General features: G+C 38.0%; 2 protein-coding genes and 1 long non-coding RNA gene across 4 annotated transcripts in view; 1 reads left to right on the top strand and 2 right to left on the bottom strand.

Annotated features, from left to right (window-relative positions):
- SGO2 (shugoshin 2) overlaps positions 1-1,722 on the bottom strand; it is a 69,154-nt gene extending 67,432 nt beyond the window's left edge. Inside the window, exon 1 of the mRNA XM_042949643.1 lies at positions 1,700-1,722. The gene's annotated coding sequence lies outside the window, so the exon portion shown is untranslated. The remainder of the gene's footprint in view (positions 1-1,699) is intronic.
- Positions 1,723-2,008: 286 nt separating this feature from the next.
- Positions 2,009-24,615, top strand: KCTD18 (potassium channel tetramerization domain containing 18). 2 transcript variants are annotated; one of them, XM_042949642.1, is made up of 8 exons: positions 2,017-2,093; positions 2,657-2,711; positions 4,520-4,755; positions 6,291-6,502; positions 8,923-9,116; positions 10,152-10,246; positions 15,412-15,514; positions 22,535-24,615. In XM_042949642.1, the coding sequence occupies exons 3-8, from the start codon at positions 4,587-4,589 to the stop codon at positions 23,010-23,012; spliced, it is 1,251 nt and encodes a 416-aa protein (XP_042805576.1). In that variant the 5' UTR covers positions 2,017-2,093; positions 2,657-2,711; positions 4,520-4,586; the 3' UTR covers positions 23,013-24,615. The 2 variants fall into 2 exon arrangements, with proteins under 2 accessions (XP_042805574.1, XP_042805576.1); XM_042949640.1 differs by lacking the exon at positions 2,657-2,711 and having other exon boundaries at positions 2,009-2,093.
- On the bottom strand, positions 10,152-20,684 carry LOC122226467. The gene is made up of 3 exons (XR_006205641.1): positions 20,406-20,684; positions 14,805-14,890; positions 10,152-10,232 (listed from the first exon to the last, which is right to left on the bottom strand). It is a non-coding gene; the product is annotated as an uncharacterized LOC122226467 (long non-coding RNA).
- Positions 24,616-25,702: the final 1,087 nt, after the last annotated feature.

Raw genomic sequence — 25,702 nt, 5'->3', positions numbered from 1 at the left:
TGCCTTGGGCCTTTTTTGCTTGCTCTCTCTTTTTTATAAATTACTTTTCCCCCCATCTCTTCAGAGGGCAGGCTCATTCTCATCCTTAGTGCTCAACTTGAATGTACCCTCATCAGCATCCAGGGCCTTCTCCACCCCAGCCATCATCTCCACCAAACATTATCCTATTTCCTCTTAAGTAGTTACCACTATCTGTAACTATTTAGCTTAGTGTCTGTTTCTCCCACTTGAACAGGAGTAGGCAAAGTATGGCCCATAGGCAGCCAATTGTTTCGGCATGGCCCATGATCTAAGAATGGTTTTTACATATTTAAGTGTTTGAAAAAACATTTTTTAAGTTTTTAAATTTATTTGGGGGGGGGGGGTGTGCATGCACACAAGCTGAGGAGGGGCAGAGAGGGAGAGAAAGAGAATCCCAAACAGGTTCTGCACCAACCGCGTAGAACCTGACATGAGGCTCAAACTCTAACTCACAAACGGTGAAATCGTGACCTGAGGTGAAATCAAGAGTCAAACGCTAAACCAACTGAGCCACTCAGGCACCCCTGAAAAAAATTTTTTAAAGAATATTTCACAACACATGAAAATTATGTGAAATTCAAATTTCTGTGTCCACAACTAAAGTTGGAATACAGCCACCCTCATTTATATACTATCTATAACTGCTTTAACACTGCAACAGCAAAGTTGAGTAGGTGTGTATGGCTCACAGAGCCTAATTTACAGAAAAAGTTTTCTTTATTTAAGTAATCTCTACCCTTAACATGGGGCTGGAACTCCCAACCCTGAGATCATTAGTCACATGCTTTAGGAGGGAGCTAGCCAGGTGCTCCCAGAAGCAATGTTCTGACCCTGACACTAAAATACAAGTGCCATTGGGCATTGATTGTCTTGTTCAGTCCATCACTCCTAGCGTGTGGTCCAGGCTAATGCTCAATTTATAGGATGAATCAACCTTACCACTCTCCAGGGACTATTACTATCTGAGGGAGTAGGTGGGCTTACTGGCTTATGCCCTTCTAAGACCCAGAGGAACTGGGAACCAATTATTATTGGCTCTAGAAAAGTACCTTGAAAACAGGACTATGTTTTATTCATCTTGAAATACCTAGTAAAGTCTTTTGTACAAGGTAGGGTGCTACTGCAATCTGGAAGAACTCTTTTGGGGTTGTTGTTAAGATAAAAGTAAAGCTAAGTAAAGGGCTTAGCATAATGTCAGGTGTACGTAAGTGTTCACTAAATGTTTGCTCCTGCCTCAATTTTCCTTGCTGTGATGGGAATAAAAGTGTGGGGTAGTACACAGACTCAAACAAGAATGTTCTTGTGTGAGACGGCTTTGTTTTTTTTTCATTTATTTATTCTCGATGGACAGAGGGAGGCAGAGCGTGAGCATGGAGGGGCAGAGAGAGAGGCACAGAATCAGAAGCAGGCTCCAGGTTCTGAGTTGTCAGCACAGAGCCCGACCTGGGGCTGGAACCCATGAACCATGAGATCCTGACCTGAGCCGAAGTCAGATGCTTAACCGACTGAGTCACCCAGGCGCCCCCGTGTGAGGCAGCTTTGTAAACTACAAACACAACCCGAATGGACTTACCCAAGTGCAGACAGAATTCTACTAAATCTTGGCAGTGAGCAGCCCAGTTTGGAGCGAAGGGCCTTCACCTGGGAGTCGGAAGACATAATTCTTCCTAACTCTTACCATTTAACTGACCCTGAACAATCGCAACTTCAGTGTCGTTTCTTTTCTTCATGTGTAAAAGCAGCCTCCAAACGGACACCATGTTCCTCAGGGGTCCAGCCGGCGTGTCTCTTCCAGGTCTTGCCCTTCCCTGCAGGTACTAAGACCCTTCCAATCGGCTCTGCGCGCCCACAGGCTGGAGGCCAGAGGGACGGGACCAGACTGGGGGCGGGGCCTGGAGTCTCCGGGGCGGGGCCTCCCTCGTTCCGGCTGCAGCCGCCGCCCAGCCGGGCCGCAAGGGGGCGCCGCTGGGGCCGCGCTGCTCCAAGAGTTGCTGAGCAGCCGAAGAGGCCCTCACTTCCGCGTCGGTCCCCGCGGCGTCCGGCGGCCGCGCCGAGGGCCGGGCTGGCCGCAGGTCAGTCGGGGAGGCCGCCAACCCGGCCCCGCCCGTGCAGAGGACCGGGGCGCCGGGTGGGCCGCGGGCCCGGGAGGCGGCGGGGCGCCCCAAGGAAGGGCCGGATCGCGCCGATAACACGGGCGCCCCGGGCTGCAGGCTCAGGCTTCGGGCCGATTCGGGGACCCCGGGCCGCGGGGACACCGGCGGGGCTTTCGGGTGTCCCAGCCCCTCTCCTTTCGTCCCGCGTCGTGGGAGGAGAGCGAGTCCTTTGAGCAGAGTTTATTAAAGTGGGGTCCGTGGGCGGATCCCCGACCCCATCTGACTTTCTGAACCAGACTCTTGTGTTGTGGCCTGGGAATCTGAATATACATCAAGCGTCTCTGATGGTTTTGATGCAGGTGGTCCCAGAACCGCACTTTGGGGGCACTTCCTCAGAGGGCAGGGCATTTCCGACACAGCAGGGAGTCTAAGTGGGTGCATTGAGGATGGGGCCATTGACTGGCCTTGAAATGGTGTTGGATGGTCCTCTGCCTTAGGAGAAACTGACTGAGGCAGGGGTATCTCTTAAATCCTTGCACTAGGGTGCTGCTATGTTCCTGTTGCCACCACTGGAGTCTTCAGATGGACAGATGCTTAGTGAGTAAAGTGCCCCGGTCAGCAGCCTTAGGGATGAAACAGTGCTGAAATAGACAGTGTAGGGTGCAGCAGAAAACTTGGAGCCAGTCCTGCGGACCTGGGGCCGACTCCGCCACTTACCAGCAGGGCAGTCCTAGTGTGGACCCTGCTCACATCACTATTTCTTTCTCCAGTGTCCTCATCTGTCAATAGAGACAGTAATTCCTATCCAATAGGGCTTTTGTGTGAATTAGGTAGTGTCTACCAAGTGTCTCCTGCAGTAACTGTCACATAATAAGCATTGAGCAAATGGGAATAATTGATAGTGATATAGATTCTGTCTTCCTAGAGCTATAGTCTCCCAAACTAGGGATTAAATAGGTGAGAAAAACGTGGAGAGAGGTACACAGTATATTTGGTGGACTGTGCACAGATTCTAACTGGGGGATGCTCGGGAAGGTCATGCAACCTGTGAGATTTGCCTGTGGCTTTGAAGAATAGCTGGATTCCAGGGAGCTGGTAACTGGGGCAGCATGAGCCAGTTCAATCCCGTGCTTCAGAGGTGGTTCTCTCACATGGATCATTGCAGGGCTGCTCCTGGGACTTTGAGGCAGCAAAAGAAGTCATGTTGATAAGTGCTTTCTGAAGGCTAAACTGTTGATCCATAAGAGTTTCTGTTTACTGACCACGTTTGACACATATTGTTTTTGTCAGACACCGATGGTCTCCTTTTCCCATCTCATTGGAGACTGGCTAAATTAGAGCATCTACAAAAGGATCCTAGTTGATCGCATAGTAAAAGTGAGTTGCCATGAATATAGTTGTCTCTTGGCGGCCATTTTGCATTTGCAGTGAAATGCGCAGTCACATCAGGAGTACCTTTTTATCACAGTATTGTTTTAGGTTCCAGAGAAACACCACAGTCACTTGTGGTTAGTCCATCTCCAGAATAGATTAAGAAATCAAGTCCTTAAAACTTCCCTAAAGCTTCATTCAGCCATTTTGGAATGAAGAAGCCAGATGATTTAGAGCTGTTATTTGTTGCTCTTTTGGACCAGTCTGGCTACTGGTATACATAGAATTCTGATCTCAGTTGATAAATTATATATTCCTTAGTTACCTAATCTAGGAACTACAATTAGCATTGTTAATAATTTCTGCTTAGGTTTCCTTAAATCTACAGAGCCAATATCAATCCTTCAGTATATGCCTTATGGTAAAATTTATATCGTTATAGATATAAATTTATATAGATAAAATTTATATTGTTATTGAGTACTTACTCTGAGCCAGAGACTGTTCTATGTGCTTTTTATATGTCCTGTTACTCCTCTGATAGTCCTTTGAGGTAGGCCCCATCCCTGGCTCCATTTTATAGATGAGGAAATAGGCAGAAGAAGATAAGTATTTGCCCAAGGTCCCTAGTTAGTGGTAGAGCCTAGTAGCCTAATTCCATGCTACATGCTGACCCCCTCTGCAGTCTAGATAGCTCCCTCAGACTTATTATAGTTTAAAAAGATATGTGAATATCAAAGAACATGAGCAAACCTCACCTTTGCTTTATATGGGACAGACAATGCATTTTCTTGTTAAATTCTTTAAACAGTCATTTCAATAGCTATGATTTGGTTGGTAATAGTTCATCATTTAAAAATACTCTGAACCAAAGTTTTCCAGCTTCTCGGCATATCTCAAACTTCTTTCATGTTATATAAAGTCCTCCAATATTGTTAGTGCTGAGCACCTTATTTTAAATCACATTAAGATGTATTTATTTTATTATCTATTTGGTATATTATTGGAAATGTGATTGTCCTTTGTTTTTACAGAGGTGGACCAGGACCACCATTATTTTGCAGTTTCTGAAAGCGTTTCAAAGCAAAAATTTAGGTGTTGATGGGAGCAATGGAAGGTCACAAGGCAGAAGAAAAGGTGGTAGATATTCTTCGACTGAATGTGGGTGGCTGTATTTACACAGCCAGACGTGAGTCCTTGTGCCGCTTTAAAGACTCGATGCTGGCATCCATGTTCAGTGGTCGTTTTCCTCTAAAAACAGACGAATCAGGTAAATAACTAAAGTCCATAAAGCATGATCATGAATATTCATTAAAATAGTTTAAATTCCCTTTGGTTTTCCTAATTACAATGGAATGTATTAGACTAGTGTAGTAATTATTGAGATCATTAGAGTTGTATGGAGATTTATTAAACACATGAAGAAGTTAAATACCAGTTTCCAGAATCTGTGATGCTGTCACTAAAAGTTGACAAAAAAATCAATGTGTGTTAAGGCCTACCATCACCTAAATATGGGGATTGATTATACTTTGAAAGTTGTTACGTTCGTGCAACTCCATGGGTAACGATATTGCGGCTTCTCTCTGTGTTCTTCAGTTAAAACATTTATTCTCTGGAGAAAGCAGCTGCCCTCATAGTTCACAGGGCAGTCACTGTAGTGTAGAATTAGTGTTAAACTGGCCACCCAGTCTAGTTGCGTAGCCTTGTGTGGGCTGATGTGGACTCCTGCAAAAACGTCAGTGCAGTGTATCAGCAGTCACCTAGTGGTAGAGGACTGAAAATTGGTCTTCCAGAAGAAACTGTAAAACACAAGGGTAGGGATCTGGGGCTGCTGCTCTTCTTGTTTGGAGTGCTCTGGTATTTGCTTAACCTACTCCCGTTTGTAAAGAAATCTCAACAGTGCAAATAAGTCTTTTTTGCACATCTTTGGTGTTCTGGAGCTCAGAGAACCCACTATTGCTTCTGTGTCAGAAGAGGGGGTTCAGGGGATCTTGAGCAAGAGTCACTGTTAGTAACCCTGGGTCTTTAGAGATTGCTTTGCCGGCTGGATGGCAGTTGAAAGAATGGAAAACACTGATGGCTGGTGCCCATGTGGGCAGGAAGGTTGTTGGCAAAAAGATAGCAAGCAGGGATTGAGTTTTTCCTCTGCCCCAAGTTTCACCTCCTTAATCCCTTCTTTTCTAAGCTAACCAAGGGAGAAAAGGAATTATTGAGTAGCCTCACACAGAAGTGTTTTTAAAAATTCTGCTAAATTGTCTAAGAAAGCCTTTTGTCATAAAGTAGTACCAGCATAACATTTCTTTTTTAAAGTTTCGGTTCTCACAGTACAAAGGGACTAACCTATTAAGGCTAAACATACAGTGTGCCTGGAGCTAGGAACCCTGGGTTTACATGTCATTGACACTACAAGTTGACTAACATACAAATATGACATAAATGAGCATGTCCTCATTAGGGAGGAACTCCATACATCTTTCCTGGCCGGGGAGAACTGAGCTTAGGGGTAAAGTTACATTTCAGCAGCAGTCGGATCTCCATGGCTTTTGAGTGGCCATAGCAGGAATATGGTCATTGCATCTAAAATTCCCCCATGGAGCTCAGAATACATTTTCCTATATCGTAGGTGAGAATACAGAGGATCACCAAATATGGCTAAACCCATTTGAACACTAGTTATTAACTTTCTTGTGAGAAAGAAACATTTCTAATTGTAGAGGTCTGCAGTCTGATTTTAGTTTGACATGTTGAAACTTTATGATCATATGTATCTATGCAGTGATTTTTGAACTGGATGTTTTCTAGGGGCTTGTGTTATTGACCGTGATGGACATCTATTTAAATACCTCTTGGATTATCTTCATGGAGAAGTTCACATTCCCACAGATGAGCAAACCCGTGTTGCTCTGCAGGAAGAGGCTGATTATTTTGGCATCCCGTATCCATACAGCCTGTCTGACCACTTGGCCAATGAAATGGAGACATATTCTTTAAGGTCAAATATAGAACTTAAAAAGGTCTTGGCATTTTCTTAAGTTTTAAAAAGTACATACGTATACATATATATATGTTTTTATACACAAAGCAATGTGTGTTATTTTGCATAGCCTGTGTTGCCATGAAAACCAAACATGAGAAAGGTACTTTTTCTAATTTTGAAGACACGTTTCTTAATTACTAATCTTTTGAAGGCCCAAATTCTATGTTCTAGGAAAGTGTATTACATTGCCACTCAAAGGTTTATAGTTTTTTTATTTCTCATTGGAGATTTAATACCTTTTGATGGCTTTTTTAATAGAAATATTCTGCTCTTTAGGTTCTTTGTAAATAAAGAGCAATATTGTAGTATGTAAGAGTATAGTGGTATTTTATTTACTGAAATGACTTTTTAAAGAATGGTCACAAAAATAGCCTGGAGCCTGTTTCAGATTCTGTGTCTCCCTCTCTCTCTCTGACCCTCCCCCGTTCATGCTCTCTCTCTGTCTCAAAAGTAAATAAAGGTTAAAAAAAAAAAAAAAGAATGGTCACAAAAATAAAAGATTGTAGAAAATCTACCTGATTCAATAAGTGTAGCAGTTTGTTACTAAATTAAAACATTGGTTTGATTAATTCACTTTGAGATCAGTAAATCTTTTTAAAAGATATTTCTCCTTTAAATCACATTTTAGAGATCTTTACATGAAAGATCTTGAAAAACTTCATTACCTATTTTTGTCTTACTGATAAGTATTATATTTGCTTTTAGTACCTTTGGGCATCTAAGAAAATTTTTTTCCCTAGATGATTAATAGTAGTGAAAACTGACCTGAATTGGGTTTGATTTGGGTATCAGTTTAGGAGAGCAAGCTGACAGTATGGTTATTAGGAGTGTAACATGAAGAGACAGTTGATTTGGTTCCAGATCGTCTTCAGGAATTTGCATGGTTGTATGGGTTCTGCTACTGAAGTTATATAGAAATTGAGTTGTCAAACAGTTCTAGGGTGCTGTTTGCCACATCTCAGAATGGGGCTAAGAAATCCTGACTGGAAAGCTGGAGTGGGTTGACATTCATCTTCTGAAGTCTCAACTGTAGTCTTTTGATTTCTGATTTGTACACAAAGAGGACATAGCATGTGTACATTGACTGTGTCAGCCAACACATATTTATCTCAAATGTTTTTGGTATATAGAGCACTGCTCTTGGACTGTGTGGGACACAAAGAAATATGACATACAGTTAGACAGCAATATTAAATGAAAATGTAAGACATGTTAGAGTCCTATTTTCATTCACTGAGTCAGTAAATATTAGGCATCTCCTTTGTGTCAGGCACTATTCCAGGCACTTGGGATACAACACAAAACAGACAAAAGTGCCTGTCCTCAGGGCCCTCAGAGGAATAATGCTGTTTCTCTCAGGGAAGGCCCTTGGGCACTCGGCTGGGTGAAGCGCTCCAGCTCTGTTTCCCTTAGCACCTCCTAGGCTCACCTCGTTACAGTTATCCTATGTGCTGATGGCTTATTGACGGTCTTTAAATTTCCTAGAAGTTTATTTATTTATTTTGAGAGAGATACAGAGAGAGAGAGAGAGAGAGAGAGAGAGAGAGCGCACACTCTGAGGAGGGGCAGAGAGAGAGGGAGAGAGAGAACCCCAAGCAGGCTCTGCACTACCAGCGCAAATCCTGACATGGGGCTCAATCTCACAAACGATGAGTCATGACCCAAGCTAAAATCAAGAGTTGGATGCCCAACTGATTAAGCCACCCAGGTGCCCCAGCTGTCTGTCTTTTACATTAGCTATAAAACTCTAGAAGGGCTGGGACCCTGTCTTTTGCTCATCATTATATCTGTAGGACCTTAGTGCTCAACCACGTTAGTAACTTCTTAATATTCAAGAGAATGAATGAATAGGTAGATAAATGCCAAGGAGTTCTTAGAGTTTGCACTGATTTTGTATATCTTGCAGTGGAAAAGAACAAGTTAATCTGGTTAATTCATGATTGCATTTGGAGTAAAAAAAAAAAAATCAACTATGGGGCTTAGTCAGTAGAAGGTGAAAGGAATATTGAGTCAAATGGGAAACTGGGGGGAAAATAAAAGGAAAAGAAAAAGGTCTAACTCTTAATCATATGAAGATTTTAAAATTAAAAGTAATGTTGATAGTGAGGCTAAAGGAGGAGGAAAGAAAATACAGCTTCCATGTGGAAGAGGATTCTCTAGATGAAAAGGTGTTGGATTTTTGGGTGGTGCTTTTTGTGATTTACCCCACCCCCATGCCAAATTCAACAAAAGCATGTTTGGTTTTTCAAGGTGTAAAGACTAGGCTGAAATTTATCATCTTTTTATTTCCCTTATGACCAACTGAAATTGCAGCTTTACATGAAAGTAATAGAACAAATTCATTTCTACTTTACTCCAGAATTAAATTCAAATTTTGTATATTTTTTTTTGCTCCAGGCTTTAACAGACTTCTGTGATTCATATGGTTTAGTTTGCAATAAGCCAACAGTTTGGGTTCTCCACTATCTTAACACATCTGGTGCAAGCTGTGAGAGTAGAATTATTGGTGTATATTCCACAAAAACTGATGGAACAGATGCTATTGATAAGCAGCTGGGAGGAAGAATTCACAGTAAAAGCATTTTTAAAAGGTATGCCCATATTTAAATATGAAAGGGAACAGAATAAAGTTTTGGTCTCTTGTAAGAGGTGTTACTGAATGGAATATGTGGTTGACTAGAAAAGATCTTCATTCAACACTTGGCAACACACAGAGTGAGCTCTTATAGCTGTTGAGACAAGCCTGCTTCAAGGAGATTGTAATTAAGACCACTTCACATATATGTAAACTATGGGACATCCACAGTGGTCTACTACATTGCCTCTCACCTGGGAGTGGGCATCAAAGTCCCCTAACAGGCCATGTCTGGCTGTCCTCCCCTAGACCATAGTCCAGGAACAGAAGCACTGCCTAGAAGTCAGCAGCCCTGCTGAGTGGCACAGGACTGGCATGTGCCTCGGTGTCCTGTTCTGAGAAATGAAGGACTTCCCTGGTCCCTATCAGCCTTAAAATCCGATGACTTGAATGTAAAATTCTTAAGCGTTATTCTCTTAATATTTTTTTTGTAAACTGACTTAACACAGCGGTCAATTCACATTACAGTTGGTGTTTTGTTTTTTTCTAATTCTCTGGGTGGTTGGATTGGGTCACATATTAGTGACTAATGAATGATCACATGAACTTGCTTTTTTAGGTGACTAAATATGTCATCATTTTATGAATTCTTTACAGGATGTTTATATAAGATATATGAGTGCCTGGAACAATGCTATGAAAGTTTTAGTCAAAGTTGAATCTTTTAAAATTTTCCTGGAGTTAGGTAATTTTTTTTAGAAAACCTATTTCTAAAGATTTGTTGATTTGTCTGTACAGTCTATATTGTAGAATTAACAAGTACTTTACCACATTAAAAAGAGATTGAATATAGGTCATAGATATAATCTATAGTATATTATTATCTATATATGTCCTTAAGAGTTGCAGAAGAACAACTATTCAATGCCAACATATTTTTTCCCTTAATTAACAAGTATTTGGTAGTATATCGAGTATTAGCTGTATATACATACACACACACATACATTCATACTTAGTATGTTTTCATCACCTTTTGCAATATTTCTAGAGAGGCGGGGAATAATGTTCAGTACATTTGGAGCTATTATTCAGTAGCTGAATTGAAGAAAATGATGGATGCCTTTGATGCCTGGGAAGGAAAAGGTATAGTACAATTATTTTATTTCATGGCAGAAGGTAGACTTTCCCATAATAAGACAAAGTGAGTTCAATTGCTGCATTTTTCTTTTTTGAGAAAGTATTTCTTTGTAAGGTCAAGACATTTGTCACTTCAAAGTATGTTGATTGAGACAATTTACTTAAAAATCTTTAGACCCCATGAGTTGCTAGATATTACTAATAGTTTATAATCCAGTAACCTAAAAAATAGTTTATAATTTCAGCATCTGTTAGTTATGCTTATTTAGTTCAATTCAACAGGAATTTATTTAGCATCCACTTTGTACCTAGCATTGTCCTTAAGAAGTATACCTTTAAATTAAGCATACAATGTATAATCAAAAGAAAAAAGGAAGGGAGCCCGGCTGGCTCAGTCAGTGGAGCTTGTGACTCTTGATCTTGGCGTTGTGAGATTGAGTCCCATGTTGGGTGTAGAGATTACTTAAAATCTTAAAAAAAAAAATGAAAGAAGAGAAAATGAAAATAATGCCAGAGAAGATGTCTGAAGAACCCTTAGGAAGAATTAATAATCTTTAAATGCCTACTTTGAAATTTGACCATTTTTACCAAGCTTCTTATATCATTTGATAATAATAATGCTATTTAATATTCAGTGTGATAAGTAGTTTACATTTGATAATAATAATGCTGTTTAATATTCAGTGTGATAAGTAGTTTACATTCAGTAACTCTTAGTCTTAAAACAATTCTGGATGTTGTTTACCATTTTATTGATGAGAAAACTGAGTCTTAGGCCATGCCACTTGCTTATGGATCACAGAGCATTAGCTGTTATATGCCTAAGTTTTTTTCCTTATTTAACAAGTATGTATTGAGTGTCTATTAGGTGCAAACACTATAAGAAGTTCTAAAATTGGGTCCGCAAATAAATAAGACACATGTTGGTCCTCAAATAGTCCTAAAAGCTGGTAGAGACAGACATTGCAAGTCACAAAAGATTGCATACAAGGACAGGAGGGGGGTTTAAAAAGCTCTTCATCACCTGCTTCTCTTCAGGTAGGGTGCTAGTACCAACCTTTCTTTCCTCAACTTTGCTCCTCTCACTTTTCCTCCCCCCCCCCCCCCACCAGATTACACCCCTCAGGCAGATAGAAGAAAGTGCTATTCTCTTTAAGCTTTTTATCTTAGATTTAATTGACTTTGAGACACTTAGGCTTAAGTTGAGGAACAAACCCCCTGGTGTTCTCTGTGTCTCCTATTGTGCCTCTGGACTGGCAGACTGCCCAGAAGGCTTTGGGAGAGCCCTGGCTGGTCTTCTTTCTCCACTGACTCGGGAAGCTGAAGTGAAGAGCTGGGATCACTGACTTACAGAGTGTGAGACTGATTTTAACTTTTTAATAAGCAGGTAATGAAGTATCATGGGTATTTAACACAGTTCTGGAAGGCCTACGGAAAGCCATTAGACAAGAAACAGAAGTGAGAGAAAGAAATATTGGAAGGAAGGAGATAGTTATTTGTGGAGAGTATGTCTTTTTAGAAAACCCAAAGGAATCAACTAAAGGTATCTTATAAGTGATGAGTTTAGTAGACCAAACCAGCTGGATACAATGTAAGTAAACACAAAGATCAGCTTACTTATGATAGATTAGTTAGAAATCACAGGGGAAAATCCCATTTACAATGGCAATAAACAACAAAATAACTAGGATGACCTATCAAGAAATACTTGAGTCTTTTATGAGGAAAACTACTAAAATATATTCATCCATTCATCAATTCATCCATCCATCTATAAAAAAAGAAGACATGAAGAGTATGGTAAGACCGACCATGCTCCCAAATAGGAAATCTATTCAGATAGATTTTATAATATTCATTATAAAGATATCAGTTTTTCTCAGATCAAATTATAGGTTTAACACAATCCCTACCAACACATCAGTGGAACCCTTTGGCCATCTTGAGGAAATGATTCTAATATTCCTTGAAAGAAAAAAGCAGTGAAATAGCCAAGAACATTTTGGAGAGCAGAAGTCATCAGAGGAATGAATCTAACTATGTGATAGTAAAAATACTATATATAGATTTGTGATAGTAAGAACCATATGCAAAGATCAGGAGTAAACCCCAATGAAATTATAAGAATAAAAATGCTATGTGATAAGGAGTATTAAATATCAATGAAAAAAGATGGATGATTTAATATGAAATTGAGAAATATGCTTAGGAGAAAACAGAATTTTAACCTCATGTCACTTATCAAAATAATCCCAGGTGAATTTATGGATGAAAAATGAAGCTATAATAAACTATAATGAAAGTTAAACAAATAACTGATTTCTTAAAAGGGAAATAAATCATAAAAGACAAAGATGAATAAATTTGATTACATAATATTTAATATAACTTTAAAACAAAAAAGTATAAAAAAATTAAAAGGCTAATAAAAACTTGGATAAAAATATTACATTAACTGGACAAAGAATATCCTTAAAATAGAGAGGATTTATTTAAGTTGATTAGAAAATCAACTCAATGCCTATTATAAATAAATGTGCAAGGTTCATGACCACAAAATTTTCAGGAAAGGAAATCAGCACGTGGCAGGAGGTTCAAACTCATTATTTATCAGTGAAATATGTATTAAATGAGAACTATTTTTTACATACCAGATTAGTAAAGATCTCATGCATTTTTGGCAGGAGTAACAATTAGTACTACTGTGTTGGGAAGTAATTTATCATTACATATTGATAGCATCAGAACTGTTCATATTCTTTGACCTGATAATTCTACTTCTAGATATAACCAAATGCAGATAAAGGTTTATGAACAAAGTATTCAATTAAGCATTATTTATAATAGAGAAAAAATAAAAACAATATAAATGTCTATGATAGAAGGTTAAATACATATTGGCACATCTATGGGAAACTGATGAGCAATAGCTATTAAAATTATTTTGAATAATTTTTTACATACATGAATGCCCATGATACAATAAGAAATTATCAAAAGCAGGAAAAAAAATTAAATGTAAAGTGTATTCAGTAATGTGCATATCATATGAATGAGAAAAAGACTGGAATCAGATTCATTGAAGTGTCATGAATCATGATTCCTAGTTTTAGGATTAGAAGTGATCTTGATTTTTTTTTAATATATACTTTTCTATATTATCCAAGTTTTATACAATGAAAGTGAATTATTTTATAGGAAGGCATATCTATATAATGGAATACTACACAGCAGTAAAAAGAAATGATCATTAATGCATATATCAACATGGATGAATCTTCAAAATATCAATGCTAGAGAAACCAGACACAGAAGGGTACATACTGTTATGATCCCATTTGTATGACACCCCTGAAATGGTAAAACTATGGAATGGAGGGGAAGGCATCAATAGCAAAGGGGTACATGGGAAATTTGGGGGTGATAGAAATGTTCTATGTCTTGATTGTGGCTATAATTATATGACTGTATACATTTATCAAAACTCAGTGAAGTGAGTACTTTAAAAGGGTGAATTTTATTTTATGTAAATTATCTCAATAAACCTGAGTTAAAAATAAACAAACAAACCTTAATGGATGGGATTTGGGAATGTTTTTGTAGCAGCAGTATGTTTGGGAGCATGATCAAGCAGTTCCAGATAATTATTGTCTTAAAATTAGGTCCATAGGCTCTGTGAGTATTGGATATATATGTTACATATACTAATTTATATGCCCAGCTTGCTAAGTTGGTTAATATTTATTACTAAACCTTTAATGATTAAAAAACAAGACACCAGGGGTGCCTGGATGGCTCAGTCAGCTGAGCATCTGACTTGCTTTCAGTCCCAGGATCATGGGATCAAGCCCCAAATCAGATTCTGTCCTGAGCATGAAGCCTGCTTAAGATTCTCTCTCTCTCCCTCTGCCCCTTTCCCCTGCTCGTGCTCTCACTCTCTTTCTCTCAAAACAAAACAAAAACAAAAAACCACATACATACGACACCATATCCATTCTTGGGACTTCAAAGTTACTTTTAAAACAATGTGAACCAATTTTTATTCAACATTTTTAAGCCTTTTTTAATGCATCTACATATAATTTTTTATGATTCTTTAAAAATTGGGGTGAAATTCATATAATATAGAATTAAAGTATAGACTTCAGTGGCATTTACTACATTAACAATGTTGTATAACCACCATCTCTGTCTAGTTCCAAAACATTTTCATCATCCCACAAGGAAACCCAGTACCTGTTAAGCAGTTACTCCCCATTCCCTTCTCTCCTCAGCCCTGGCAACCACCAGTCTGCTTTCTGTTTCATTGCATTAGCCTGTTCTGGATATTTCATGTAACTGGAATCATACAATATATGACCTATTGTGTCTGGTTTTTTAACTCAGGATAACATTTTTGAGGTTCATAAAAATACATTTCAAACTTTCATTCAGAAACTTCTCAGATTTAAAAGTTAAAATGAGTTTGACCACAATCTTGGCCTAACACACACACTACCCTAACAGTGATAGTTCATATTCATATAGTGGTCAAAGGAAATTTACAGTGGTTCACAAAATTTACCTGATTTGATGAGTGCTGCAATCCAATGATGTTGACATGGCAAGTGTTAAGACCGTCATTGTCCAATCCTTGCACTGCTGTCAACACTAGAATTTATAAAATAAAGGCACCAAACATCTGTTAAGCGCTGTCTGTTATAGGCCCTATACTAAGCATTTTGCACTTATTTACTCATTTAATCATCACAACAAACCTATGAAGTATATACTGTTATTGTAATTTTACAGATGAGAAAATTTAGACACAGAAAGTTAAGTAACTTTCGCAAGGTCACATGATTAGTAAGTGATAGAAGTGGGGGGATTCAGACCCAGGCAGTCTTGGCTCCAGAGCCTGTGCCTTTAACTCATCTGCCCAGAACCCATATAATGATCTACTAATTATCAGTAGTAGATCTGGGGCTGGTAGCCAGAAATTCCCTAGACCTGCGTTATGAGTTATCCCACTATTGCCTTGTTTCTTCATGGGAACACTTCCTGCATACACCTGCTTTCTTCAAATGGGAGGCATGAATCTCAAACTCTTTCTGCTTAGTTTTACACAAAAGTGTTGCTGAACCTTTTGCAGTGGACAGTGGCTCTCTTAATTATGCCTTTTGATCTTCCAGGTGTTAGCTACTGGCGGGTACCTCATGAGCTGATAGAATGTTGGACTCTGGAAGAGCGGCCTTTACTTGGAAGCCTGCGTCACATGGCCCCAATTCGAAAGAGGTTGTGTTCTGTTGATATTGTTTTTTGTTTAAATCTGTGACCTGTATTTTTACTGCCTTTACTGGAGAAATGAATAATGGTTCTTGATCTTACTAAGTTTATTAGTCACCTAGGTGAGTATTCTGCATTACCATCAAAATATAAATCTTGATAAATTCAAAGTTTCCAAAACTATGTAAAAACTGGAAATAATTCTCTAAAACTGAGTTACAGTATGTTCTTTTTGGGAGAATGTGATTTTAAGAATACTAGTGGACATAGTAAGAATGCTGTGGTAAGTATTTTTCCCTACAGAAGTAAAATCCTAGGCTTTATTGGCAGTAGCCAAAAAAATTATTTGTTAGACTTAATATTTGAAATTTCCTGTGACTTATTCTGAATTCCTTTCTCCTTCCTATTACCACCAATAGTATTTTTATTTAATGGTATTTTCTTGTATTTTCTGAAATTATTATCAAATTCAGTCCACATCTGTGCTTTTGACTGTACTTTAAATACATTTAAAATCATACTTATTTTTCATTATCTGGGTATCATTCATGGTTTTTAGATGTTCTGATTTCTTGATCATCTGTTGTGAATTTGATTCAGTGCCCCTATAGAATCTGTGATTGCTTTTTTTTTTTTTTTCCTTTTGGATCTTTCATAGAAATGCAGAGAATTTTCTTCAGTTTTTAATAGTTAATTATCTCTGGTTAAAACATCTTTTTTTTCTTAAAGGCCCTCATTTTATTATCAATATTTATTTTGCTTTTTGAACTTACAGTTAGCAAATACTGTTTGGGTCCAGAGCAGTGGTTCTCAACTGAGGGCAGTTTTGTCCCACAGGGGATATTTGACAATGTTTAGAGACACTGTGGGGTGGGGGATGCTACTAGCATCTAGTAAGTAGAGGCCAGGGATGCTGATAAACATCCTAGAATGCATTGAGCAGCCTCTACAACAAAGATTTATCCAACCAAAAATGGCAATAGAGCTAAGGTGGAGAAATCTTGGTCAAGACTCTAGTAGAAGATTTGGGCAGAAAACAAAGCAAGCAGGGATGGTTTTATGGAGATTCTCCTCTGCGTTAATTTTTCTTTCCTCTGGGGTTTATTAAGCATTATTTTTGATTCATGGATAGGATAATGATAATGATAACTTAGAAACAATTGTGAGGTCCTGAAGAATCATTTGCTTCACCTGAGAAAATTTAGTTATGTTCAGTAGAGTTTTAGGGTTGAATATATTATATTTGCATTCTTTATTACATGTCAGTTTTCTTTTTTTTTTTTTTTTTTAATTTTTTTTTCAACGTTTTTTATTTATTTTTGAGACAGAGAGAGACAGAGCATGAACGGGGGAGGGGCAGAGAGAGAGGGAGACACAGAATCGGAAACAGGCTCCAGGCTCCGAGCCATCAGCCCAGAGCCTGACGCGGGGCTCGAACTCACGGACCGTGAGATCGTGACCTGGCTGAAGTCGGACGCTTAACCGACTGCGCCACCCAGGCGCCCCACATGTCAGTTTTCAAATCGCCATGCCATTATGATCCTATTTCCAAGATCAAAATTCATTATGTTATATTTATTTGCCTGTGAAAATATACCCACACTGATAAAAGGGAGAAAACTTGGAGGATTGCCATTATACTTCCTGTTCAGGAGGTGAAACTGATGCAAACAGTGGCAGGAGCAGGCAGGATTTCGACAGTGGTTGTTTGACAGTTTTAAGGTCATTTCCTTAAACCTTAATATCATACTGGCTCTTTACAGATATTGAACCATCCTTGCATCCCTGGAATAAATCCCACTTGATCATGGTATATGATCCTTTTAATGTATTGTTGAATATGGTTTACTAATATTTTGTTGAGTATTATTGCATTTATGTTCACCAGCGATATTGGCCTATAATTTTCTTTTCTTGTGGCATTCTTGTCTGGTTTTAGTATCAGGGTTATCCTGGTCTCATAAAAATAATTTGGACGCATTCCCTCCTCTTCTGTTGTGTGGAAGAGTTTGAGAAGGATTGGTATCAACTCTTCTTCAAATGTTTGGTAGAATTTACCAGTGAAACCTTCTGGTCCTGGACTTTTGTTTATTGGGAGGTGTTTTGCTTTGTTTTATTGTTTTTTAAGTTTATTTATTTATTTTGAGAGAGAGAGCATGAGTGGGGGAGGAAAAGAGAGAGTGGGGGGGGGGGGAGAGAGAGAGAGAGAGAGAGAGAAAGAAAGAGAGAGAGATTCTCAAGCAGGCTCCATGCTTGTCAACACAGAGCCCAACATGGGGCTCAAACCCATGAACTGTGAGATCATGACCTGAGCTAAAATCAAGAGTTGGATGCTTAACTGACTGAGTCACCCAGGAGTCCCTGTTTTTTGTTTTGTTTTGTTTTGTTTTGTTTTAAGTAAGTTCTAGGCCCTACATGGAGCTTGAACTCACAATCCCAAGATCAGGAGTTGCATGCTCTACTGACTGAGCCAGCCAGGTGCCCCAGGAGCTTTCTGATTACTGATTCAATCTCCTTACTAATAATTGGTCTGTTCAGATTGTCGATTTCATCATGAGTCAGTCTTGATAGGTTGTATATTTCTAGGAATTAAAAAAAATTTATTTGTCCTTTTTTTTTAATTGAAGTATAGTTGACATACAATGTTATATTAGTTTCACATGTACAACATAATGAATTGACGATATTATATATTATGCAGTGCTCACTATGATAAGTGTAGTAACATCATACAGTGTTACTATAATGTTATTGATTATATTCCCTATGCTGTGCTTCATCCCCATGACTTATTTTATAACTAGAAGTTCGTAACTCTTAATCCCTTAGGAATTTATCCATCTGGTCTAGTTTGTTGGTGTGTAATTAATCACAGCAAGCTCTTATCTTATGATCCTTTGTATTTCCGTGGTATTAGTTGTAACACCTCTTCATTTCTGATTTTATTTGAGTCCTCTCTCCTTTTTCTTAGTGAGTTTTCTTAGTGAGTTTTCTTAAAGGTTTGTCAATTTTGTTTATCTTTTTAGAACTGGCTCTTAGTTTCATTGATCTTTTCTATTGTCTTTATAGTCTCTATTTCATTTACTTCTGTTCTAATCTTTTATTTATTTATTTTTTAACATTTATTTATCTTTGAGAGACAGAGAGAGACAGAGCACGAATGGGGGAGAGGCAGAGAGAGAGGGAGACACAGAATCCAAAGCAGGCTCCAGACTCTGAGCTGTTAGCAAAAAGCCCGATGTGGGGCTCGAACCCACAAACCATGAGATCATGACATGAGCTGAAGTTGCACACTTAACTGACTGAGCCACCAAGGCGCCAGCCTGCTCCAATCTTTATTTCTTTCCTTCTACTAATGATGTGTAGTTGTCACTCAGCTATTCTTTAGGGTTTTTTTTTTATGAGGAAATTGTTCCATATGTAGCTGTAGACTCAGTGTATTTGTGGGAGGAGATAAATTCAAGATTTTCCTACATCACCATCATGAACAGAAACCTATCATATGTTTTTGATATCGTATTGAAAATCATATGATCATCTCAATAGATGCAGAAAAAGCATTTGACAAAATTCAACAATTTACGATAAAAACTCTCAACAAAGTGGGTATAGAGGGACTGCACTTCAACATAATAAAGTCCATATATGACAAGCCCACACCTAGCATCATACTGTATGGTGAAAAGCTGATAGCTTTTCCTCTAAGGTCAGGAACAAGACAAGGATACCCACTTTCATCACTTATATTCAACATAGTATTGGAAGCCCTAGCTAGAGCATTTAGGCAAGAAAAAGAAATAAAGGGAATCCAAATTAGAAAGGAAGTAACAGGCACCTGGGTGGCACAGTTGGTTAAGCATCCAACTCTTGATTTTGGCTCAGGTCATGATCTTATGTTTCGTGAGCTTGAGTCCCGCATTGAGCTCTGATTGGCTCCACTTGAGATTCTCTCTCTGCCCTTCCCTTGCTCATGCTCTTTTTCTCAAAAATAAATAAATAAACATTTAAAAAAAAAAGGAAGTAGAACTGTCACTATTTGCAGGTAGCATGATATATATAGAAAAAATTACATCAAAACTGCTAGAATTAATAAAGAAATTCAGTAAATTTGCAGGATACAAAATTAATATACAAAAATCATTTATATACACTAATGATGAACTATCAGAAAGAGAAATTAAGAAAACAATCCCATTTACAACTGCACCAAAAAGAATAAAATATCTAGGAATAAATTTAACCAAGGAGGTGAAAAACCTATGTATTGAAAACTATAAGACATTAATGAAAGAAATTGAAGAGAACATAAATAAATGGAAAAATATTTTGTCTTCATGGACTGGAAAAATTAACATTATAAAAATATCCATACTACCCAAAGAATTCTATAGATTCAATGCAATCCCTATCAAAATTCGAATGGCATTTTTTATAGAAATAGAACAAACAATCCTCAAATTTGTATGGAACCAGAAAAGATCCTGAATAACCAAAGCAATCTTGAAAAAGAAGAACAAAGCTGGAAAACTCTTGGTCCATGATTTCAAACTAGCATAGTCCCCCCCTTATCCACAGGGGATACATTCCAAGACTTCCAGTGGATGCCTGAAACTGTACAGTACTGAACTTTGTATGTACTATGTTTTTTCCAACACATACATACCTGTGGTAAAATTTATTTTTTTCAATTAGGCACAGTAAGACAGTAATAACAGTAACTCAATAAAATAGAACAATTGTAACAATATACATAATAAATATATGTGAATGTGGTCTTTCAAAATATTGTACTATACTCACCCTTCTTCTTGAGATGATGTAAGATGATAAAATGCCTGTGATGAGATGAAGTGACGTGAATGATACAGACATTGTGACATAGCATTAGGCTACTACTGACCTTCTGATGATAGAAGAAGGATCATCTGCTTCCAGGCGATGGTCATCTGTGGGTAACTTAAACTGCAGAAAGTGAAACTGTGGGGGAGGGGGGACTACTGTATATTACAAAACTGTAATAATTAAAACAGTATGGTTCTGGCATAAAAACAGACACATAGTCCAATGGAACAGAATAGAAAGCCCAGAAATAAACCCACACATATATGGTCAAGTAATGTACACAAAAGCAGCCAAGAATATATAGTGGGGAAGGGACAGTCTCTTTTGGTGTTGGGAAAACTGGATATCCACATGCAAAAGAATGAAACTTTTGCGTGGATCCCTATCTTGCACCATACACAAAAATTAACTCAAAATAGACGAAAACAGAGGCAGTAAGTTCCTTGACATAGGTCTTGGCAATGATTTTTTGTATCTGACACAAAAAGCAAAAGCAACAAAGGCAAAAATAAGTGGGACTACATCAAACTAAGACTTCTGCACAGCAAAGGAAACCATCAAAATCAAAAGACTATCTATTGAGTGGGAGAAAATATTTGCAAGTAATATTATCTGATAAGGAACTAATGTCCAAAATATATATAGAACTCATACAACTCAAAAGCAAAAAATAAAATAAAATAAAATTTTAAAAAAGGGCAGAAAATCTGAATAGCCATCATTCTGAAGAAGACATACGGATGACCAACAGGTACATGAAAAGATGCTCAATGTCAATAATCATCAAGGAAATGTGAATCAAACCCACAATGAAATATCACCTTAGACCTGTTAGAATGGCTATTATAAAAAAGACAGGAAATAACAAATGTTGGCAAGGATGTGGAGAAAAGGGAACCCTTCAGCTCTTATGGTGGGAATGTAAACTGGTGCAGCCACTATGGAAAATAGTTGGAGGTTCTTCAAAAATTTAAAGGTAGAACTACCCTATGATCCAGCAATTTCACTTCTGGGCATTTATCCAAAGAAAATGCAGAGAGTAACTTGAATACTTCATTGCAGTATTGTTTACAATATGGAAAAACCTAAGTGTCAATTGATGGATGAATGGATAAAGAAGATGTGGTATATATATATAAAGGAGTATTACTCAGCTATAAAGCATGAAATCTTGCCATTTGTGACAACATGGATGGACCTCCATGGCATTATGTTAAGTGAAATAAGTCAAAGGAAGACAAATATCATGTGATCTTTGTTTTTTCATAAATGAAAGTAAAATGAAGTAAATAAATGAAGTAAAAAAAAATTCAAGCTGGTAGATACAGAGAACTGATTGGCGATTGCCAGAGGCAGGAGTGGGGGAGGGGGAGAAATGGGTAAACTAGTTTTTTGGTTTTTTTTTTTAATTTCAATAAGTCGAATTTTTTTTAATTAAAAACAACCATTGTCTTCCATTTAGATTTTTTTATAATGAATGGCAAACTCAATTCAGGAATCTTTTAAGTTTTGTCTAATACTTCTTAAATTGAAAAAGCATCTAACTATACCATGGGTTTGACCATTCTAGCAGTTCCCAAAATGCATTTCACAGAATGCTAATTTTACTGGGTGCCAAAGGCTGCATTACAGATTCATATTGGGAAATACGGATGCAACAAAATTAAATAGGTGTCTTTACTTTAGACCTCAGAACCTTTATTAACTTTCAAGAGGAGAGTAAAATATGCAACAGCATTTCTCAAAGAGTTTATGAAACAGTAAATTTTCTCAGTAAATCAACTGTTGTTCTGGGGGCGGGGGGGGGAGAAACCCTTAACTAGAGATCATCCTGGTTATCATCTGGATCACTGTGAGGATTCTTAGGAACCAAGTGATATACTATATAATTCTAATGTAACATTCCAAATCTTAATTTGTCGGTATTAACATGGTGATTTTATTTTATTTTAGAAAACATTATGGTGATTTTAAGAGTTCATATTCAAGTAGAAACAATCTTTTGTAAACTTGGTAATTTACTTGTTGACCTTGGTGGGAGACGAGATGAAGTACCTGATCCCTCTAAACCTCTTGACTCAAATTCGATGAAAACGATTTTCCTCACCCTGAAGATAAACTTTGCGGACGTTTCCATGAGTTACCAAACCTGTAAATGCTGACATTGACATGCTTCTGTATCCACAGGCGACTGATAGCTTTCAATGAAGAAGAAGAAGAAGTGAACTGTAAGACTGGTCCTAAACCAGTCCGATTTCTGGGCCCTTCCACCAGCACCCAAATTAAAGTCAAGAACTCGGCGTCGGTCCGAGTGTCTCCGGCCAGCGCCCTCCACTCTTCAGGCGGAAAGGCAGCGCAGCGTTCTGCGTCGCCAAAGGCCCCGTCGTCGGTGGGCACCGTGCTGCCAGGCCAGCCCCAGGCTTCCCGCGGGGCCAGGAGCGCTGCTGAAAACGGAGCCGCACACCCACCCCCGGCCAAGGTCCTGCTCTCAGACAAGAAAGCCACCCCGCCGCGAGTGATAAAACTGAAGCGAACTCCACTGTGCGCCGCCGGGCCTTCCCCGCCAGCCGGGGCAGCACCGCGACCCGCGGAACCCCTAGTGCCGCCCCCGGAAGTCCCTAACGCGCACGCGCAGACTGAAAACGGGCGGGGCCAGGCTGATTGACAGAAAAGTGGGTTCCTGACCTCCAGCTCGCCTCTCGGAGCGCCCGACCCGTGTGGTGCAAATAAGTGGCGCTGTTCTTGGTGCAGTAGAGGTGAAAGCTTATGCTGGTCTTTAGGATAGTTATGGGAAAAATGAAGTGAGTCAAGTAGGAATGGAGGAAGGAAGCTTTAAGTGGTTGAGCCTATCTTTACTTTTCATTTTCCTTACTTTGACATGGTTGGTCTACTGATAGTTTGAATTTCAGGGTGGTTTTGTTGGGTTTTGGGTTTTTTTGTTTTTTTGTTTTTTTGTTTTTTTTTTTTTGATGGTTAATCCGTATTAAGGCAACAAAACAGCACAGTACAATAAAACAGTACAGCAGAACCATCACTAGAGAAGTCTACTTTGTTGCTGAGTAATTATAGACTTTAGGCTCTTTTGTAATGTTACTCATTGCTGCCCAGGGCCAAGAGTGGGATTAGTATTCCCGTCTGCTGAAACAGAATAAGAGAGGGTGGCGTTAATGCTTCCCTGCGCTGTGTCCCAGCCAAGAGAGATTTGAGAGAAAATGTGCACCAAGGTGAACCCCCCCACAGGTTACTTTCAGTCTCAAAAGCCGTCATGAAAAGATATGAGGAGGAAAAAAAGAGTAATTGAAGATCACACTTTGACTCAAAGTATTTTCTTTCCTAGATTGTTTTTTTTTTTTTTTGTCTTTTCTGGTAGCAGATTTATTTATACATCACAAGATATCTTGGAATGAGAACCATATAACATGTCTTCAGAATGAATTGTTAAAATGTTTTAATTTGAATAAGTGAAGTTTTGAAAGTACTTTGAAAAAGAAGTTAAACATTAACTTTTAACTAAAGTTACTATTTGTTTCTCAGGAATGACCACTGAAGAGTCATTCTGACCATGTAATATGATTTTTATGCATAAAATTCCCATTTAACTTGAACTTAATATTTTTAAACAATCTTTTAATTAATCCTCTATTTTTTCACAACTATTCAGTTGTATGTGTTTACTCTTACATGTTAAGTTTTATAATTGGATCCCATATTTCTGCCTTCAGTAAGCAGTATGCCTACAGTGTATTAAAAATAAGTCCATAAAGCAGGGTACTTTTTACTCAATGCTTATCATTGTACTTGCATTACTTTGAAAGAGTGAATATACTCAAAACATTACTTTTTACAAAATAAAGTAAAACTTTTCCATAAAAAGTAACATTTTCTGTGACTATACTTTTTTTTAAGTCCTAGAGCCCATTGGTAGCATGAGAGCTTGTTTGTTTATGTAGGTTATCTATTTCTGGTTTCCAAATTTCTTTATTCCCTAGATAATGTATGAAATAATTAAACAAATTTTGTATATCTATTCAAATACCAGCAGCCTTTTAAAATAGGTGTTTTATCTGGCTAGAAAAAAAATGAATATATAACTGATGGTTCATGAACTACATTTCCCTGTAGAATATAAAAAATACTTAGTCACCTTGAAAAATACTATTATAAAGACTCTAAGCATTCTGAAAATCAAAGATCATAGTGAATTTTGAGAACTTCCATTTAGGACATTACTAGTATTGCTTGATCTCGGATATCTTGAATTACTGATTCATATAAGAATATTTTATACCAAGGTACCAATAGATTTGCTTGATGGAGGGTTGCCACAAACCTTCAATCTGTAAAAAAAAAAAAAAAAAAAAAAAAAAAAAAAAAAAAAATGCAGTATCTAGGAAGCACAATAAAGCAAAGTGCAATTAAAAGAGGTTTACCTGTACTCATGGGTGTTTCTGCAAATAGCCTTCTTTTCTTTGCCTCTAACAGTTTAAAGGAAGCCTATTTAGCGCATCTAGTCTTTGTAAGAAGGGAGTTTTTGGAACAGCTACTAGGCCATGGTGTAGCCAAGGTGGAAAGAGACAAGTGGTCCCTGATGGACCATGGGTAGCAAGAGTCAAAGTCAAATTCAGAATGCTGAAGTAATTTGAAAATTACTTTAGTTGGGGTGGTTCCCTGGGGACTAGGTACTTTTGCATGAAATCACATTTCTCCAGATTCTGTAGACACAAAGGAGTAACTTATCATAACCCTCTGGTCTTCCAGGAAAATAAAAAATAAGAAAAGAGAAAGTATGCTTTATAAATAATAGTTCAGTGTCATTACTTTGGAAATGTAGGTTTGTGCAGTTGTTGGGTCAGAGGAGACAAATTCTTATGATGAGTAGGACCTTTAGTACTGCTCGTATCAAAAAGATATATGATTATGCCCTTCTAGGCAATCTGTGTTGAAAACTGGTTTGTCCTGATTAAAACTGGTTAGTTATATCATGGAAAGCCCTAAGTCTGGCATTTTATATTTTATATTTTTAAATAATAATTTTTTGCTTCAATGTTGCCTTATAAGGCAATACATTGTAATATTTTATAAAGTATTTTCATATACTTTGTTTTATTGTGTTCATTTTGCTTTTTAGTTTCAGCACAACAATATAATGAAGGTAGTCTTTCCCAGTTCTTTAAAGATCAAGAAAATGAGGTTGAACAAAATAAGAGCTGTACAATAATGACACCCCCCATAACATCCCCCCATATTGGCCCCTGAATGACACAACATCACTGAACAAAGGAAAAGCTAGAGGGAGGAAGTAGACTAAAATTGTGAATTTGTTTAATATTTAAAGTTGTTGAACAGTCAGGTATT

This window comes from Panthera leo, chromosome C1 (genome assembly GCF_018350215.1).
Source record: "Panthera leo isolate Ple1 chromosome C1, P.leo_Ple1_pat1.1, whole genome shotgun sequence".
Classification (NCBI taxonomy): domain Eukaryota; kingdom Metazoa; phylum Chordata; class Mammalia; order Carnivora; family Felidae; genus Panthera; species Panthera leo.
This window is presented reverse-complemented; position numbering and strand designations above follow the sequence as displayed.

What these genes read in the sequence shown, in the direction of transcription:
- KCTD18 (XM_042949640.1), top strand. Translation starts at nt 4,587, where the DNA reads ATGGGAGCAATGGAAGGTCACAAGGCAGAAGAAAAGGTGGTAGATATT. An exon ending in TCTAAAAACAGACGAATCAG is followed by an intron (nt 4,756 to 6,290) that starts GTAAATAACTAA and finishes GATGTTTTCTAG; the next exon opens with GGGCTTGTGTTATTGACCGT. An exon ending in TGATGCCTGGGAAGGAAAAG is followed by an intron (nt 10,247 to 15,411) that starts GTATAGTACAAT and finishes TTGATCTTCCAG; the next exon opens with GTGTTAGCTACTGGCGGGTA.